Source organism: Etheostoma spectabile, chromosome 21 (genome assembly GCF_008692095.1).
Source record: "Etheostoma spectabile isolate EspeVRDwgs_2016 chromosome 21, UIUC_Espe_1.0, whole genome shotgun sequence".
NCBI classification, from domain to species: domain Eukaryota; kingdom Metazoa; phylum Chordata; class Actinopteri; order Perciformes; family Percidae; genus Etheostoma; species Etheostoma spectabile.
Window position 1 is genome coordinate 15,655,764 of NC_045753.1, and position 19,392 is coordinate 15,675,155.

At 42.7% G+C, this 19,392-nt stretch overlaps 2 protein-coding genes across 6 annotated transcripts in view; one reads left to right on the plus strand and one right to left on the minus strand.

Moving 5' to 3' along the window:
- The window catches only part of fam53b (family with sequence similarity 53 member B), a 15,281-nt gene extending 6,322 nt beyond the window's left edge, over nt 1–8,959 (plus strand). For 2 of the 4 annotated variants that reach the window (XM_032501445.1, XM_032501446.1), the window contains exons 2-5: nt 628–859; nt 1,696–1,750; nt 3,666–4,429; nt 7,945–8,959. In XM_032501445.1, coding sequence (XP_032357336.1) covers nt 770–859; nt 1,696–1,750; nt 3,666–4,429; nt 7,945–8,232 — 1,197 coding nt within the window. In that variant the 5' untranslated portion in view covers nt 628–769 and the 3' untranslated portion in view covers nt 8,233–8,959. The remainder of the gene's footprint in view (nt 1–627; nt 860–1,695; nt 1,751–3,665; nt 4,430–7,944) is intronic. The other 2 variants (XM_032501447.1, XM_032501448.1) reach the window with 1 other exon arrangement.
- Nucleotides 8,960–13,969: 5,010 nt separating this feature from the next.
- lhpp (phospholysine phosphohistidine inorganic pyrophosphate phosphatase) overlaps nt 13,970–19,392 on the minus strand; it is a 23,198-nt gene continuing 17,775 nt past the window's right edge. For both annotated transcript variants that reach the window (XR_004327122.1, XM_032501473.1), the window contains one exon: nt 13,970–15,665. Coding sequence is in view for 1 of the 2 variants with exons in the window: in XM_032501473.1 (XP_032357364.1) it covers nt 15,572–15,665 (94 nt within the window). In the remaining variant the exon portion in view is untranslated. The remainder of the gene's footprint in view (nt 15,666–19,392) is intronic.

The window sequence follows — 19,392 nt, forward strand, 5'->3', positions numbered from 1 at the left end:
AGTGCTATATAAATAAAATACATTTACATTTACAAGTCATTTGAACTATGCTCGTTGATCACGCCTCTTGTGCAGAGAAAATACAGTACAGACTCCATAGACCAATGCTCGTTCTTAAATCTTAAAAGATTGAGCTTGGTCTGGTGCTAGCCAGACTAATTTCTCAACAGTTTCTCCACAACATAGCTAAAGATGTACATGGTAGTGCTCTCGCCTCCTCATAGTGTCAAAAACTCTTGTCAGAATTAGCGCATTTAGCAATTTATTGCCAAAATAACTATTGTTTGAAGCATACTTAGCATACAGATTAAAGACCGTTGCTATGACTTTTTGTCATGACTGGAATCCAGTGTTAACGTCTGTGAATCCAGCTGACATCCTGCAAAAAGAAGGAAGCTACTCACTTTTTAAACTGTGAAACTGTGAAGTAACGTTTGAAACTGAAAAAGACACATTTTCAGTTGAGTATTACCGTGAGAGAGCATTGGGTTAGCCCTCCACTGAAAGAGCTTCAAACCCAGGGGATCTGTTCTCCCCGATCCAGCTTGTTCTCTGCTTATATGGTCGACAGAATGTCAGAAATGTCCTGAATTCTAATCCTATGCTCATCTTTGTGTGTCCGCTCAGGTTTGGGCCGAGGAGTGAAGCACATTCCTGAAGGACTTGAGGGCTGCTGTCTTAAGCTTATGAGAAACCAGCCAGCTCCCACCATGCCTGTCAAGATGGCCGCCAGTTTTTCTTGCCCTCACTGGAACGGCCAGGAACAAGGATGTTTTTTGCCATGGTGATCATTTTCAAGAAAACACTGGAAAAGAAGGGCGCCGATGATGTAGCATCCAAAAGTACAGATTTGGGTCCGGTGAGATGTGATTTTCTACATGTTTAGGCATTTGATCTGTGTGGAATGTATCCTTTTGTTTGTATGTAGCCTTGCCATCAGGCCTCAACTGGACAAGGTGGCGGTGCTGCTATAAATCAGGAAATTGTCGGCCACTTATCACTCACAGCTGTTTTATAGCTTTACATTACATTGTCTTATTTTGTCAATTTTATTCAGAGCTTACATTTGACTTTTCTGTTGGAAAATTGACAAGTGTTGCCTTAAGGAATGACCAGAAGTGATGTCAAAAGAACTATTTGGATGTTGGAAGATTGGGAATAAGGAATGTTTTTGTTAAAATTACTAATAATTGCATCCTAATAGCTGCCAACTGTTATCACCAGGGTGTTGTCATCTGGGTTTGAATCCCCCGTGTTCCATTTAGTTCACTCAAAAGGACAACAGAGTATTTTAGTTCCACTAGGCTTAGCAACTCTGACTCATTCTATAATCAGCATCCATGCAGTAGAAATCTTCTTTCTGCCAGCACAGAGTGAAAAAATTCCCCAACTAATGTGGTCTGATTTTGCCCTCCAGCCATGGGAAATGAAGTCATAATACTCCGAGGCTGTGTGTGTCGATCAGAGGAGCTTATGGTGGAACTTTCTCTGTTGAAAAGTCACACTTTTATTTCTTTTCAGCAGCAAAAAAAAGTGCCATGGCAATTATATACATAAATTTGACTTTCCAGTTGGTTTTGATTTTAATTTGTCCATTTATTGACTTGTTATTGCCTGAACCTCCTATACATTTTAAACAAATCTATAAAGTGACTTTCTGGTTTCTGACAAGCTGACAGTAAAACTTCTTTGCATTTCCAGGCACAAACCATGAGCCAGGGGACTGCACTTTTCTCTTGTGGACTCATGGGTAAGAGTCTGCCATCATTCTCATTAGTATACACATTCACACCTCTCAGGGTGATTTTGAAAATTTCAGTAGCAAATACCCAAAGTAGTAATTTTGTACCTTTTGTAGAAATTGAGTCATCACTATAATGCAACTTCCTATGAATTTGTCATTGCCATACAATTGTCCATAATGGCCCTACAGCACCAGAGATATTAAAGGAATTACTACCTTTTTATAAATCATAGCAACATTTCTCAAGTCATGTCATCATTTCTTCCAGCCTTGCACCATATTTATTCTTTTTTGGACCACTGTTGTCAGTCAATGTGACTTATTCCCTATCGCAAAGTGGACATGACAAGTAAATATGTACTTACAACGGCCCTCAGCAGCTTGTAGTGGCCAGAAAATGTCAGGTGTTTAGTGACAGCAGTGGTTTGCGGGGGGCTTGTCGTATTGGAACATTTCTGAGAAATGATTGGCGGAACAGAAGCAAGCCAGTCTCTGCTGCATCTGGTCGACAGTCACACGGCTACATGTGAAAAATGTCCGACGAGGTGTTTCTGCCCAGATGAATGTGTGTCAATGTTAGTGGCTTATCATTAGCAGGGATCTCATGGCACCCGTGCATGCTTTAAAGCTGTGGACATGTTGTCCCCTAGTTGACAATTTGGTTGAATGAATACAAAACCCTATATCCTTTGTTTAACCAGCCTTACGAGTAGCAGCCTTCACAGCATTTGTATTGCGAGATTAAATGGTATTCTGTTCCTGCAGTAACTTGGCATTGTGTAACACTGGCAGACAACACAGCAATACCAGTAAATGTTGTTAACACTGGCCTTTGTTCTTCCTCCTGTGTGTGAACAGTAGATGGGATTTGGGGATTTTATCACCATTTAAGAAGAATGGACCTTTAGCATTACAGAAGTGGGCAGTGGCCTTGGCGTTTAGTATCTAATTCAAAGTAGATTGACCAGTTCAGTTGGCTGACCCATTCAGCATTCAGAGAATTTCTGTTGTGGGAATAGCAGGTGCTCTCTGGGCATGGTAGCATAGCTATGGTGCTGCCTGGCGCAGAGCCAATCAGTAATGGCAAGATAGGGAGCCGGCCTGATTCAGACCTCTGGCCAATCTCAACAAACTAACACAATGATAAGCTTTAGTTAACATGTTTATGATGGGTTAATGACATTTTATCACGCCTTGCCCAGCAGAGACAAGGTTTAATATCGAGTCAGACATTGAGCTCCGCTCCCTTTCCCAATTAGCAGTGATTATAGACTGTGAACTAAAGCAGTGCTTGGAGGAGGGGATTTATTTTTTAGTGCCAATTACATGAAGCAGTGAGTGTTGTCAATACAAAGTACACATGCTGGGACCATCACGCTGACCCAGACTGGGGCAGTTTCATGGATGTCCATATTGCCAAACTTGACTTGATTGTACAACCTTGGCACTAAAACAGGTTTTAGAACAGTTTTGTCCAAGAGTTAAATGCCTAAAGCGATTGTTTTGTTCTTAAAAAAGTATTGAGACATCAGGTCTCAGTTTCTATTCATATTTTTAATTTGTTCCAAAAACGTGTGTATCTGATGCTGAAATAAAATGCAGCCCTCAATTAGTGATGATGTCACTAATGATGAAAAATAAACTGTGAAAAACTGGGAGATTTTACAAGCTTATACCACAGCTGCAGACTTCCTTCAAGATCTACTGTCTCAGCTGATTCATAAATAGAACTCCCCTCTTTTTTCAGTTTAAATCAGTTGTCATATTAAAAACGTAGAAAAGTCCTAAACCATTGACAATTTCAGTGCAGCTAGGCAACATTCTTGGTCTTGATGTGCAAATAAGCCTATCAATATTTTAGGTTAGAATTTTGTAATTTAAAGGTTGTTTTAATTAAAAGGATTCTGGTCTTTTGTTGCAGAGACAAGCCGGTGGCGTAAGTTGGGTCACAGCTGTGCCATACAGCAGAGGCCTGTTGGGACCAGCCTGGAGAGCTTGTGGGACGTCCTGCCTGAGGTGCACAAGAGTTCTGCCCACTGGGATTGGGATGTTGGCTCCACTTCGACCACAATCACCAGCTTGCTGCATGACCTCAGTCTGACTGAGACTGCGTCCTCACACTCCACTGCACCTCCTAGCAAGCGGCAGTGCCGATCCCTTTCTTGCTCAGATGAGCTCGGTAGTTGCCGGTCTAACTGGCGCCCTCAGGGCTCCCGGGTGTGGACAACGGTGGAGAAGAGAAGGTGCCACAGCGGGGGCAGTGTCCATCGCGGCGGTGTTGGGAACGCGCAGCTCGGCTTCCCGGCCATGCAGCGCAGCTCCAGCTTCAGCCTGCCTGCCCGCTCAAACACCCTGTTGCTGCCCTGCTTCTCCCAGCACATCCCCTGCCCCTCTGCCTTCACTGGTCTGACGCCATCATCCTCCATGATCCTGTCCTCTAAGCCCTCAGCACAGCCCCTCTACCTCTCTCATGAACAGATCTGCCTCCCTGAGCCTCGTGAACCCTCGCCACCCAGCTCCCCTGACTCCACCCCAGAGCTGGAGCGCCGGGGTGAACCAGGTGGTCTTGCCCGTAGCCGCTCCCAGCCGTGCGTCCTCAACGACAAAAAGATTGGTGTGAAGCGCAGAAGACCAGATGACACACAGAAACAGAGGCCTTCTCTGGACCTGGCCAAGATGACTCAGGTTGGTGTAAAAATGGATCACACTGAAAAAAAATGCTTTGTATCATTTTTAATCAGGACAATATACATACGCCAATCTCTGCCAGTTGGTTCGTGGATCTAAGGAGTTTGTATCCAGTTTAACATCAATTGATGCTTGAGCAATATTTTATAAGAGGCAATTTCCAGTGGCATTTTATGTGCAATTTATTTATTGGTTGAACTCACCACAGCCCTCTTGCGCTCTAAACTGTCAAAAGCATGAGACAAGACTCTCAAGAAATAGTCATGCCAGCTGGAGGCTCTGCTAGGACCATCAGTATCCCTAACATTAGCTAATTATACAACGCTGGTTAGGCAACTTGCTCCTTCCATGTTGGATAAACAAACACTTCTAAGGTCACGCTATTGTGTCTGCTCTCCCTCAGCACACCTCAGTGTATCTGCAGGCACTGTCATTACATGAAGGCGATCGTTCATTCATGCAGGCCGGTTCTGGGTCATTATGTACTTGTGAATTTGCACTTACAGAATGGAGCACAATGAAGCACAGAATGCCCTTTTTAGTGTGTTACTGGATTAAAATGATTTGATCACAGCAGGAATTGAAGAGGTCATTTAGATGATCAGATGAGTTTTGTACACATACAAGAGAGGATCTTATGAAACCACCGGCTTGACTTGGTCCATTTCTGAAGTCAACAGACAATCTGTTCCATCAGCGCAAGCGTTTGTCTCTTTGCCCCACAAGCATACAGATGCAGAGTTAAGTTTCACACGTACGCTGACTGGATCATAAACACAGAGCTGGACTTGGCCCCTCTGAGAAAGTCTCTCAGAGTTCAGCAGAGTCTTAACAACAGTGCTGCTGTGATACGACAAGCAGACGCCACACGTGCTCCAAACAGGGACGAGGTCAGCGTGGAGAAACGAGCCATAGGCGAGGCAACTAACAATATTTTCACAGAGGAACATCAGGGTGCTGAGATTGTTAGCATTAGATCCTTCCTGCTGTTTGTGAATTGTGTTTGCTATTCCTCTGTTAAAAGGGACTGCTGTGTTTTATTGCATCATATCTTTTTTTTAAAGGTCCCATGGCATGAAAATTTCACTTTGAGTTTTTTTTTTACATTAATGAGTTCCCCCACTCTGCCTATGGTCTCCCAGTGGCTAGACATGGCGATAGGTGTAAACTGAGCCCTGGGTATCCTGCTCTGCCTTTGAAAAAATGAAAGCTCAGATGGGCCGATCTGGAACATTGCCCCCCCATGAGGTCATAAGGGGCAAGGTTACCACCCCTTTCTATGCTTTGCCCGCCCAGAGAATTTAGCCCACCCATGAGAGAGAGACATCATGGCTTTCAAATGAGCAAAGTGGCAGTTGGTCACACCCCCAGCCTCCACCTTGGTTTATTCGCTTAGCCCAGTTATGCAACTAGACCCAGAGGTAGTGCTGATAAGTCAAAATTGACTGATCTCTTAATCATTTTAAGCCATTTATCAAACAACAATGCCACACCGTTGCCAGTTCCAGCTTCTCAAATGTGAGGATTTGCTGCTTTACTTTGTTTCCATGATTGTAATTTGAATATTCTTGTTTTTTGGACTATTGGCTGGACAAACCAAGCTGCTGACAAAGATGTCACCTTGGGAACTGGGGATGGGCAATTGTTTTTTTTAGACAAAACAATCATTTGATTAATTGAAAAATATACTTATTGTTTAAGCCTAGAAGTCTGAAGTGAAATGCTGTGAAAATTCAGGAAATCACAATGGAAAAGATGTCCGCTTGTGATGATAGACCAAACTTGCTCTGAACTCAACTTCAGGTTCACACGTCACCCTATGAGTACTCAAAGTCACCTTACTATTCAAAGATTACTTACTAAAATGTCCCCTCATCCACACGCCACAGTGGTGTAACTTACCCAGGGAGAAACTGCTACCCTCTGTGTGGCTCATTGTGGCTTCATGAATATCAGGAAGTAGAGCAGCTGTGTTAGAGGTTATAGATCGTTGCACAGGGGAGATGCGTGTTGGGTATAGAGATATTGATTTCTGTAAATTCAGCTCAGTGGGTGGATTGCTGCCACAACCGAGCCTCATGAGCTATTGATCAGCTTGTATTGACGGAGAGTCAAGGTCAGTATGGATGAGGAGTCCGCGCTCTTCTACATTTCATTCAGAGACCAAGTGGGGTGGGTGGTAGTAGCAGACACACTGGACGTCGGCAGCACTTATTCATGACCCTCATTGTAATGGGGTGCGCTAATTTGTGTGAGGAAGGTTTTCTTTGCCTGAAACTCTTCATCTGCAGAACAACCTCCTCTGTTCTAAGTTAGAGCTGTACTTGGTTTACTTACTGTCGGCATTGTTTTGCTATATAGTCCAGACCACTCATAGCCTTATCAGTTTGGTCCCATGGCCTGGGCCCGAAATCTGACGGTTGAAACTGAAGTGCTAAGGCAGAAGGCTGCAATGTGACACTGGCCTGGTGCTGACAAATGTACCCGGCATGACCAGAGCCAAGAAAAACAACAGGGCCCTGTTTGATTTATATGGTGCAAAAACCTTTCTCACTGCTGTTGGGTCGAAGATGTGGCTCAAAACTTTACATTTCACTCTCTCATAGCATTATAAACTGAATCCCCTTTTGGGTTTCGACTATTTTTCAAAGAAAATATGACGGTAGACGGCGTCACTTTGTGCTCTCGATTATATGTAGCCGTAGTTCAAACATTTGGCTGTGACCTGCATCCCCAACAGTCTCAGTCCCACAGGCTTGTGAGGTATTGCATAAGCACACAAGTGACAGGAGGTTTCACAGAAGCCCTATTCTCCTGTGTCCTTCTGGCCTAACACCGTCGTGGTCAGGCATGAGGCAGCTGTCCAGCCCTCTCCACATTAGCTGTACGGATTGGATAAGCCTTTGTAATAAAGCCTTCCAGTCCAGCAAGCACAGCTGTCACAGGACCTGCCCGCAGCAGCACTGGCACATGTGGATTTGCCTAAGGAGGTTTCTGGGTTTTCTAGATGTACAGTTTGTGTTCATTGTGCAGTTCTAGTAAAAGGCCAGCGGCGTCAAAGGCCGACATGAGTGATGTCCAGCCTCTGGGCATCTGGCTACTGGCTGTCATGGTTCTTGTTGGACCTCAGATTGCATAGCCTCACTCGTCAAACTACCAGTTGCTTTAGTATGTAATGCAGGCTAAATAAAAACACTTCATATCTTACTTTTTAAAAATATTATAGCGGTTGTTGCCCAGTGTTCAGATATGAGCTCACTGACTCACCCCCATGCTGTAGAAGTACAGCGGAAGAATTGTTTTTATAGGATGACTGTTTGCCTTTTTAGTTTTCTTTGTGCCCTTGTTAGGACATGGTTCATAGTCCAACATTAAGGACATGTTTATGATTTCCTGATCACCATGGACTCCTACCAGACCAAAGACATCACCTACTTGTTTTAGTTTATGCTTGCTTCCTTGTGAACATAAATCTATGCTTCAAAAAAAATGATTTTTCTGTCCCTCCACAGAAACTTCGGAATTTCCACAGTCTTAGCTGCCCTGGAATCACAGGAGAAGACAGCTATGCATCAAGCCCGGCTCTCCCCACTCTCAAGAGCACCGCTCAGCGTGACACTGACGACCCATCGGCAAATGAACGCGACCTGGAGGACGTTCAGCCTCAGACCAAAGAAGGCGAGAACGTGTCGTCAGACCCCACCATCGAGGAGGTGGACTGGGCGGGGCTGTGTAGCATGAGGAAGGACGTACATCAGCTTGGAGGCGAGCTCGACATTGAGCAAATTGAGAGGAACTGAGCTGGACCGTCTTCCTCCCGGGGGACGCTAATTTAGGAGAGTTAAAGTTTATCACCAGGTGGTACAGTAAACAGTACTGATAAGTCTTAAGGACAAAGCAAGTCGTAAACTAATGCAGTAAGCGTTTCAGCACTTGTTTTTTTCCTAAAGGAGAGATTGAGCAGGGTGGGCTGAACATTCATTTCTGGAGGTTTTGTGTAGTTAGCAGCTACTCCCACACTGTGCATTATCTCAACTTTGTCTCAGGAGAACAAGGAAGTCGGGAGGACAGATTTCGGCGGAAATAATAGAACTGATAAATATAAGAATGATATTCGAGTTGGCTCAGACTGGGGTCTTTTACATTTCTCTGTAACCCTGATCACCGTCATTGTACAACATTTGGAGAGAATTGACAGCAGGTTTGTATAAATTCTCTGCACTAGAAAGACGTGCTTCAATAGTACACGATGGACAGAAATGAAGACTACTTTTACAGCTACTGTTAGTAAAGCCCCTTTCACTCTTACAGAGCAACAAGCTGCACGCACACACAACCTGTAAAGTATATTGAAGAGCTTAACATTTCACACAGTAACATCCAGATTCTCTCAGATCTATGCTCCCGTTTGTGTGAGAGAAACTTTGTGAGGCTAATAGGCTTAATATTCTTTCTTTTTACGATTTGTAACTACAAATGTATGTAAAACATGAGCATATTTCTACACAAATAAAAGTTTTAAATGTGTCATTTGTAATCACGTTATTTCAGCGTTCACAAAACAGTCATAAAATTGTGTGTTCTTAACGTGTTCAGACAGAATGTGAAGTGATGTTAAGTAGGATGGGAAGCATAAATCATAAAGGACAGATTTCAGTTGGCATGAATAGATGTAAATTTGCTCTCTAGGTGGCACAAATTCCTACAAATACCCCAAGGCTTCTGAACCCACTTATGTACAGGGTATGGATTATTGTGAATTCCTGTATTAGCTAGTGGTTGAATATAATGTAATTAACCAATACTTAAAGTGTTTGGCTGTTCTGTATTACTTCTTTACTCGACAACTTCAATTTACTAATGCTACTTAAACTCCAACTCTGAGGCAAATGTTTCTGAAATCTGAGAGTGATGCGTTGTATACTATAGCAGATTCACCTACCAAACACATGCTTACATGTTAATGCATCGGCAATAATAATGTTATAACATAACACTGTCAAGTACTTTAACCTTTGAAACTTGTTATTACATCTTACTGATGAAACTTGCAGTCTTTTACTTATGTATATTATTAATGCAGGACTTCACTGTTGAGTGTGGTAATGCTTCTTTTTTTTTAAGTACAAAATCTGAAAGAGAAATCCACTACTGCTAGTAGTTGAGCACATGCATTAACAGCAAGGTCATTGTTGGAGACGTCTTTAATGCAACAATGCAGACTGACCCAATTAAGTAGCAGGAAAAGACAATCCCGACCGTATTAGTGGTACTACTGATGAGCCTGCGTTTGTGTGCTGAAGCGAGGAGTGAATAGGGAGGACGCCAGGCAGGGGTGGGAAGTCTGGTCCCTGTTTCTTTTCTTTTTTTTCATGGTGGAGCTGAGCGGTGGTTCACCCCAGAGACCTTTCTCCCTCCCCGCACTGGAAAACAAAAGGGGCTTTTTCTCTGAGGAGCACAGTGACGTGGGAGGCGGCTGTGAATGTGGGCCATGTGTCAGGGCTGCTGCTGCTGCTGCTCCATTTGTCTGCTTCCCCTCCACAACACTGGTGCCTGTGCAAACATCCACAATTTTACTGATGTTAACGTTTTGATTTAATGCTGCAGTATGATTGCATTGCACTTCCATATGTTGCTAAGAGGCAGAAGTCAACGGTGCCACTTAGTAAAGAAAGTCACCTCATTAAAGGCTAAGTAATTTGAAGATTGCTCGACGTGCTACACATCAGACACACATACCACACAATGCATAAACTTGCCTAAAGGCCAGTGCATACTCCTGTAATAGATTGTATTATTATGCTACATGTTGCATGAGAATCTGTACGCTTGCATAGTGAAGTCATATTTACACTGTCACAGAGCTGCCTGTGGTACATGAGAGCTGTTGCTTTTCTCTGGTTAAAACCTTTTCGGGTAATGAGTTAAGAAGGAAATGGGTCAAAAGAACCCTTGTAAACGTGCTGTGTGGCAGACTGACACACCAAAGGCCCCCGGTCTTTAATCAGCAGAGTGACAGAAGTGAAAGGAGGCTGTGTTCTGAGAGAAGATAGGAGTGCAACAGGAGGGGCATGTTGTGCCGATATTCTTCAGCAGTGACACAACAGGGTGGTTTTCCCTCTTATCTGCTCTTATGATGATTCACATCACACTTCAGTTCTTAAGCAACAGATGTCCCACAGTGCTAACATGAGGTTAATGTCACATGTTTCTGGTATACTAATGGCACATAACAGGTTTTACTATAATAGACTTTCCAAGACTTTCCGTCAACAATTCAAAGGTTGAATTCAATACTCTAAAATTACCGGTAGTTGTGCAAAATGGTATGTGGGAAATTTTCCATTTCACAAAAATGAAGAGAAAATGACACCCAAAAACATAGCAAATTGAATTTTAGAAAATTATTCTTCAGTAGAATTTTTCTAATAACCAAATTGAAACCGTGTGTGACGTGAAACTGAATGTTGACACTAGTTTCTAGGTTTGGTGCCTACCCCCGCCTGGCAGCTCAAAAGTGGTCATGGTAAAAAAGCAATTTAGCAGTACCACCCGGCCACAACACATGTGCAAGTGTTTGTCTGGAGCTTTTCTAATAAAACAAGCTGAAAAATAGGAGCACAAACTTTACCTTGAGTCCTAAATGACATGTGAGAAAACATTACATTTGCACTAATTTGATACTATTGTATCCACAGGTTGTGCCGTGTTTAATCTCACCCAAACACTTTCAAGACCAAACCACATGTATGAGGTACAAAAGTAGTTTTCAAAGTTCAGTCAGTGTTATGTCTGAGCAGCAATATCCTGCACCTACATAGAAGAGATGTATCAAGGTCATACAAGCCTTCTCAAATTTAAAAAGTTGGCCCTTCAGTAAGAGGATTGGACGATCTAAATTGTGAGCGCAGAACACTTTGGCTTTTACAAAAGGTAACTGGACACCTTTACAGGAGAAAGACCCATCAGAGGCAGATGACTTCAAAAATGAGGTCAGCTGTAACCTTTTGCAGACCAGCACAGTTAGTTTACACTGCACGGTGTCATACGACCAGCTTTTTTTCCTTGGATTATACATACGCACACGCTCGGGTATGACATCATGGGGTCATGCTTAGTGTCTGGAGATCTGGGCCTCTGAGGCTTTAGCGTGCAGTTGAGCAGGGGTCGTGTCCCCAGAGGGACCTGTGATGGCTGTGACTATGTTGGAGTACAGACTGCTTCGTGTATAAACTGAGACACTTGTTATGGCCATGACACACTAATCTGACGGATGACCATTGGCAGAAAAGGCAGTCAGACTAACTGACTCCCCGAGTTGGCCAAAAAAACCAACTGCTGAAGGCAGCTGATTGGACGAATGTGTCACATGGGTTTGCTTTCTCCGGAAATTCAAAGCCCGACTGTCATGGCGGCTTGATCAGAATACAATCTCATATTTTAGATAGCCATGAGAGGAAGGAAATTTAGGCCTCCGCCCCAAAACCCGATGACTTCTGAAGTTTCAGAGCCCCCCCTCCAACGAGTGCTGCTGGCACGGCGGCCCACAAGGGAAGCAGAGTGATGAAATGTGGGGAAACCATGTGGCTTGGCGAATAAGAGCAACAGGCCCCAACATGGACCAGAGCTCCACACACAAAAAAACAAGAGCATGTTTCCACGGATAACGGTGCATTTTGGGCTGCAGGTGTGCGGCGCTGTCTGGTCAGCTGCTCCACTGTTTCCTGTCAAACAGGAAGAGCCAAATGAGTGGAGATGAAAGTTCAAGGTAACACACAGCTGGCAGTTGTTAAGGTGGGTAAATGCAGGTGTGCTACATAAGCAGCAGCGTGCATACTGTGTTAAAAGAGCCTAACCCAAACAGATGACATAAAAAAACGTAAATGAATGTTAGCTCACATGTTGCAGACACACCGCAGCAGTAATCTCAAGCAAAGATCTTGAGAAAGCAAAGATCTCAAGGGGCCTCATTTCTATAAACGTCTAGACTGTATTTTAGATTAAATTTCAGAATCACTTGAACAAATAAATGGAAGTCACTTATGTTTCAATGCCACATTTATAGAAAAAACAATCACACCTTTGTTGGATTTGGTTACAAATGCAAACTCTGTGCATATGACGCCGTGGATGCTGGAGATTGGGCATGACACATTTAACAGAGCCACATTCTCCTCTTCATGTAGCATGTGTTGGTATCCTCCTGACAGACAAACGCTACACGGTTTTGCGTCCCTGATGTGCCACTCAACATAAGATGAAAATGAAATCATGAGCTCATTGGCCTGAGGTTGTAAAGAGAGAGGTGGGATGTAAGGGCGGGGATCCTCTAACATACTGTACATATCATTCATAATCAGTCATAAACCTGTCCCATGACTGTAGAAGCCGCTAATTTACGATAAACATCTGGCTGGAGTGTGCCACGAATCGAGGAGACTTACTGAAAATGACATTTGCAAGAAAAATGCAAAGTTTGGAAAATGTTGAGTTTAAGACTCAACTATTTTTCTGGAATAGTTGATTGGAGTTAATAGTTTATAAATAGTCCATACACGTCTATATATAAATATAACACAGAGATAGGTTTGATGGAGACTTCCCATGTACACCATCTTAGTTTAGCAAGTCAGCATGCTAACATTTGCTAATTAGCACTAAACAAAGAGTACAGCAGAGGCTGATCGGAATACCATTAGCCTCGCTGCTAAAACAATTAGTTACTCAAACTTGTGTGTGAAGTTTTAGATGGTTAGGAAATCCACGACAGCATTAACCGGCGCCCTGCCAGTGCCCGCAAGGCCCCACGTTCATTGCTGCTTGAGGCTTTAATTCATTTCTGTTGATTGAAGAAAATAAGCCCTTAAATTGCTTCAGGACTACCTGTGTTTACTTGAGAGTCAACCGTGGTAACTATGGTTATGTAATATGGTGAGAAAACACTGAAAACACTTGAGATGAAAAGAAAAGGAAAAAAAAAAAGTCCAAAGATGACAAGCTGATGTGTCAATAACTTCCCACTGGAAAATCACCACAACAACAAAAACAACTTCATTCAGTCAAGGATTGACACTTTGTATTATGTCTGTCAATACTGCCCTGTGGCAGTGAGGTCATACATGCCCAGACATGTCTCCTGAAATGAGGTCATCTCTATTATTTGAAAGGTAATCTTGCAGTCTGCGGTAACAGTAAAGGAATCAATGTGCTGCACTCCAAGTGGACTATATCACTGTTTACCTATCATGGCTATCATTATGTTAGTCTACATTAATGAATAAAATGAATGGCAGCCTGCGAAGGTAAACTGCTGCTAATTTGTACAGTAACTTGTGTGAAAAGGGGTGGATTATCTCGGGCCAGCATGAGAGATATGGTTATCAACGTGCTAGCTCTGGGGCTATGTGTGTGCTTGTGTTTAACAGTTAGTGATGATGAACCTGCCAAGAGAAGGTGTTAAAAACTGTGGCTGACACCCTTCAGAATGACTGCACTTCCATGAACTAGAAAAAAAGAACTTAGTTAAAGCCAAGTGAATTCATTCGAGAGTAGTCAAATACATGTTTCATAGCTCCATACAAAGCCAATGGGCGGTACCATAATGGACAAAACACTGAGTCAAACAATGAGTTAGAAAACTGGGTACCAGCTGATAGTACTGAGCAGTACACATTAATATTTATTTCCCCATCAGATATAGGAGTGGTGCATGCAGCCCAGGGACAGTTTCATAACACACTGCAGCATTTCATTACCTTTAATTGCCCAATAACATTTAAAGCTTGTGTCAGTGAATGGCAAAGTGAACCAGAAAGACCTCAATGAATCATTTGGCAATGGGCTTTCGTTCTTGTTCAATCTATTTGGTACCCTGAAACCTTTGGGGCAGCAAAATGAGAATTGTTTGTTTTGTGTGATCCAGCTAGCACAAAAAAGCCCGACAACCAATTTTTTTTTTTTTCCTCCCTCATTTTTTATTTAACCTCACTGACGACACAGGAGTGAATGTGCGACGTCTAATGAGCGGCAATTAACAATGTAACAAAGACGGGACAATCTACCAGCAGAGGTGGCTTACAGTCAAGTAAATAAAGATAAGCAGTCATAGATTGGTGATTATTTAGCCCGATGATGGAGAGCTCATTTCATTTTTGTTTACAGAGGGGGAAACATGAGCTCAAGCACCAGCGTAATTCATCACACTCAGCTGGGTTCTGCATTTATCTTCTCCGAGATCAGCTCACTTCCCATTTCCAACAATTTGTTTTTGTAAAACAAAAGGCTGCTCAGGGATAGATATATATATATATATATATATATATATATATACACAGTATATATATCTATATAGATATATAGATATATATATCTATATATATATATATATATATATATTTATTAGATCTAAATATTGTTAGATCTAGATATAGAGATATTACATCCAAGGCTACGTTTTACCCAGTGCTTTGAGACCTTGACACCTTTAAATAAGAAAAGAAAAAAAAAAGTTCCATGACTTTAGGGAGAATTTAGGGAGACAAATGTTTTTTAACAGCTAGTAAAAATTGCTTTATTTTAATAACACTTGCATTACTGGCTACTCCCTGTCGGTTTATTAAGGATGTGCATGTTTTGTGTAAAGGGAGTGAGCAACAACAATAATTGGCTACCTACATTTATCAATGTATGTTAAAATACACTACAGCTGCATTTTAATTGTGCAAAGCCAGTAAGACTAGAAACTGTCTGGCAGCTAGTTACAAGCACATTTGTGTCAAATTGAGGTATCTTATCTATGTGTCAAATTGAGGTATCTTATCTATGCCAACCATGTACTGACAAATGCACAGTGTAGCCTAAAGTGTTCAGCTCATCTCTTGTAGACTTAAGTAATAGTTTTGCAAATATTTCATAATATGTGGAGCATCAGATGGGTATTATATCATGTTTGACAGTTCAATGAGTTCTGACAGTTAGGGTATCAATATTTGGATGGTATTTTAGTTTTGTGCTGCTTTAACATGTTACTTGAAATACCTCAATGCAGTACACCCTTCCTACTGAACACTTATTTGAAAACATTGCCTTCATCACCCAGTATCACAGTAAGTGGCGAGTTCCCAGTGTCCTGCCTTGTACTCAGTGCCTCTGATTGAGGATCATGTCCACAGCCTGAGCCAGATTGTCCACAGTGCCGTCAGCCATCACCGTAGAGTGCCTCTCGTCACTGGGCCTGAGGGAGGAGAGGCAAAAGTACATGCTTGAGGACACGCAGCATGGGAAGAAACAGGAACAAACACACAAAGGCTCAGTAAACAGCAGTTTGATGCTATCAGCCACATCAACAAAACGGAATGTACAAAGCTTGAACAGAACCAAGCAGAATTACTGTACAGGCTGTCTTGTTTAAGCTTGAAGGGAAGGTTTTGGTAATATAAAGGGTTTATGTCCTCTCAGAGTGATCATTAGAGCTTATTCATTAACAATAACATACTAAAAAACGTTTAGTGATTTTTATTGGTGTGTTTTGATGTAGGGTTATGCATGTTTTTTGTCTCTATCACCACAGCACACACAATGTGTTCTAGACTTTTTAAATATATCTATTAAAATAAAACCAAGAAAATAATTTGGAGACTTAGGCCAGTGCTGGGGGTGGGACCGACAGAGGAGGCAGTTGGAAGATACTGTTACGGTTGTAACAGAGAGACAAACATATTTCAGCTATGCAAAATGTAGTTCCAAAAAATACAATGATGGATGCATTTATGGCTGTTTAATCAGCTGGTAGGGGAAATGTGATCCACTCGGTGTGGCACTAGGCCGGCACGTAGGACTTTTCTTCTTGCCATCACATCAAAAGATGGTGATGCCCCCTTCATTCATCTGCAGGACTGCCCAGGACTCATTTAAGTGGTGCCTATAGATCCCCCCCTCCCCGGGCTGCCTCAGCCAGGCTCTGTGTGTTGCCTCTGTTCCCAAGTCACGGGTTGGAGCTCCAGATGGGGAGGCTTTGTCTGGCCCTGGGTGTGCGGCACACACCACTATTAATCCTTCCCTCTGAGAGCTTGCAGATAGACCATGGCAAATATTTGTGAGCCGCCCAAGTGTAGCATCAGAAAGAAGAGGCCAGTGGTGGGAGGTGAGGAGAGGTGTTGAATACTGAAGCCACAGTGAATATGGGGAAGCGGTGCCAGTTGTTTACGCATGTCTATCAGCCACTAGTGCTTGGGTTATGTGAGCTGGGTCGCTAATGGTCTGGGTGTTATGTCTCCTGTGCTGTATTTCTCCCACACCCTCTTTTGCCTGAGGACTGATTGAGTTCACACACGCACATTAGTCACATGGCTCTTATGTTTCAAGCAGTGAAGCCAACAGCAGACGTCTCTCCAACCTGATGCTCCCTTAAGTCTCCCATGACCTGCGCCTGTGTGTGTGTGTGTGTGTGTGTGTGTGTGTGTGTGTGTATATATATATATGTATTCATTTAGCTGCTTTCCTCCCATCCCCATGAATAATGAAGGAATAACCAGGTCAATGTGACCATGCAAAATTCAGCACAATGCAGCTAGTGTTACAGATGAGGTAATGTGCTGCTTGCTGCGTGTCCTTTAGGTCAATGCAATATCACTACACGCGATGAGAAAGGTTTGGTTCCTGAGCCTGATGGACACTGCACAGCCTTCACCTTAGGGGGAGGTCAGCTATTAGTTAGGAGGTGGGAAGCAGCCAAGAGTTTAGTTCAACACAGCTGCTGGTAGACCAAAAAATGTTTGGGAGCTGCCATGCTCCCAAAAGTTGCCACGCTGAGAGACCTTTCATTGGGAAGGTAGCTGACCGTGGGGTGAAAGGCATGACAACCTTCCCATCAGTTATTGCTTAACACACTAGCACATACACAGAGACACAGAGGTGTGCGCAAAAGGAAGCAAAACTGTTACACGGCCCATTTCGATTCCACTTCTCTCTTGACCTCACCTTTGCAGAGTATGACAGTGCAGATAAAGCAGATAAGGTATACATGAGGGGAGAGATGAAACGTTCAAACGTAGCCAACAGTGCATGACACAGAGTGATGTTTTGTTGCACATAGAGAATCGCACAAATTGCAGGTGCATTGGTTAAAATACCCGCAGAAGTGTTTTATATGTAAAAGGAAACTGTTGAATGTCACAAATTAATATGCAAAACAATAACAAACTGCATCAAACAAGATGAACAGGAATAATAATTGGAAAATAACAACAGAGATACGGCGAAGACAAATGCAAGGGGGCATGCAACTAAGACCTACAACTTTTTTATTGGCATCGGATACTTTCCATAAAATTATCTCTCAATGCAAATCAAACCGGCTATTAGTCCAATTAAAATAAAACCATGCCAATCTCTATGTATGGTGAAGGGTATGTGATGATGTGGGGCTATTTTTATTCCAAAGAGCAAGGGAACTTTATCAAGATGCATAGGTTCCTGGATCCATGAAATAACTTGCCTTTAATAATAAAAATCTGCCTGCCTCTATGGGAATTTAACATAGGGGTATACAGTGCCTTGTGAAAGTATTCAGTATGAATTATCCAATGTTGTCCTAAATGACTGATGGTGATAAATAGAATCCACCTGTGTGTGATCAAGTCTCTGTATAAAGCACCTGCTCTGCGATAGTCTCAGGGTTCTGTTGAAAGCTCAGAGAGCATATGAAGACCAAGGAACACACCAGGCAGGTCCGTATCGTTGTGAAGAAGTTTAAAGGCGGATTTGGATACAAAAAGATCCCAAGCTTTAAACATCCCAAGGAGCACTGTGCAAGCGATCATTTTGAAATGGAAGGAGTATCAGACCACTGAAATCTACCAAGACCCGTCCCTGTAAACTTGGCTCAGACAAGGAGAAGAACTGATCAGAGATGCAGTCAAGAGGCCCATGATCACTCTGGATGAACGCAGAGAACTACAGCTGAGGTGGGAGAGTCTGTCATAGGACAACAATCAGTCGTACACTGCACAAATCTGGCCTCATGGAAGAGTGGCAAGAAGAAGCCATTTCTCAAAGATATCCATAAAAGTCCGTCTAAAGTTTGTCACAAGCCACCTGGAGAGCACACCAAACATGTGGAAGAAGGTGCTTGGTCAGATGAAACCAAATCGAACTTTTTGGCCACAATGCAAAACGATATTTGGCGTAAAAGAAACACAGCTCCTCACCCTGAACACACCATCCCCACTGTCAAACATGGTGGTGGCAGCATCATGGTTTGGGCCTGCTTTTCTTCAGCAGGGACAGGGAAGATGGTTCAAATTGAGGGAAGATTGGTGCAGCCAAATACAGGACCATTCTGGATGAAAACCTGTGGAGTCTGCAAAAGACCTGAAACTGGGACGGAGATTTATCTTCCAACAAGACAATGATCCCAAACATACAGCAAAATCTACAAAGGAATGGTTCACAAATAGACGTATCCAGGTGTTAGAATGGCCAAGTCAAAGTCCAGACCTGAATCCAATCGAGAATCTGTGGAAAGAACTGAAAACTGATGTTCACAAACGCTCTCCATCCAACCTCACTGAGCTCCAGCTGTTTTGCAAGGAAGAATGGGCAAGAATTTCAGTTTCTCGATGTGCAAAACTGATAGAGACATACCCCAAGCGACTTGCAGCTGGAATCGCAGCAAAAGGTGGCTCTACAAAGTATTAACCAAGGGGGCCGAATAATTTTGCACGCACCACTTTTCAGTTTTTTATTTGCTAAAAAAGTTGAAAATGTCCAATAGATTTTGTTCCACTTCACAATTGTGTTCCACTTGTTGGTGATTCTTCACAAAAAATATTTTTTTTATATCTTTATGTTTGAAGCCTGAAATGTGTCAAAAGGTTGAAAAGTTCAAGGGGGCCGAATACTTTCGCAAGGCACTGTATATACTTATGCCCCCTCTATTTTAAGGAAGAACATTTATTTAT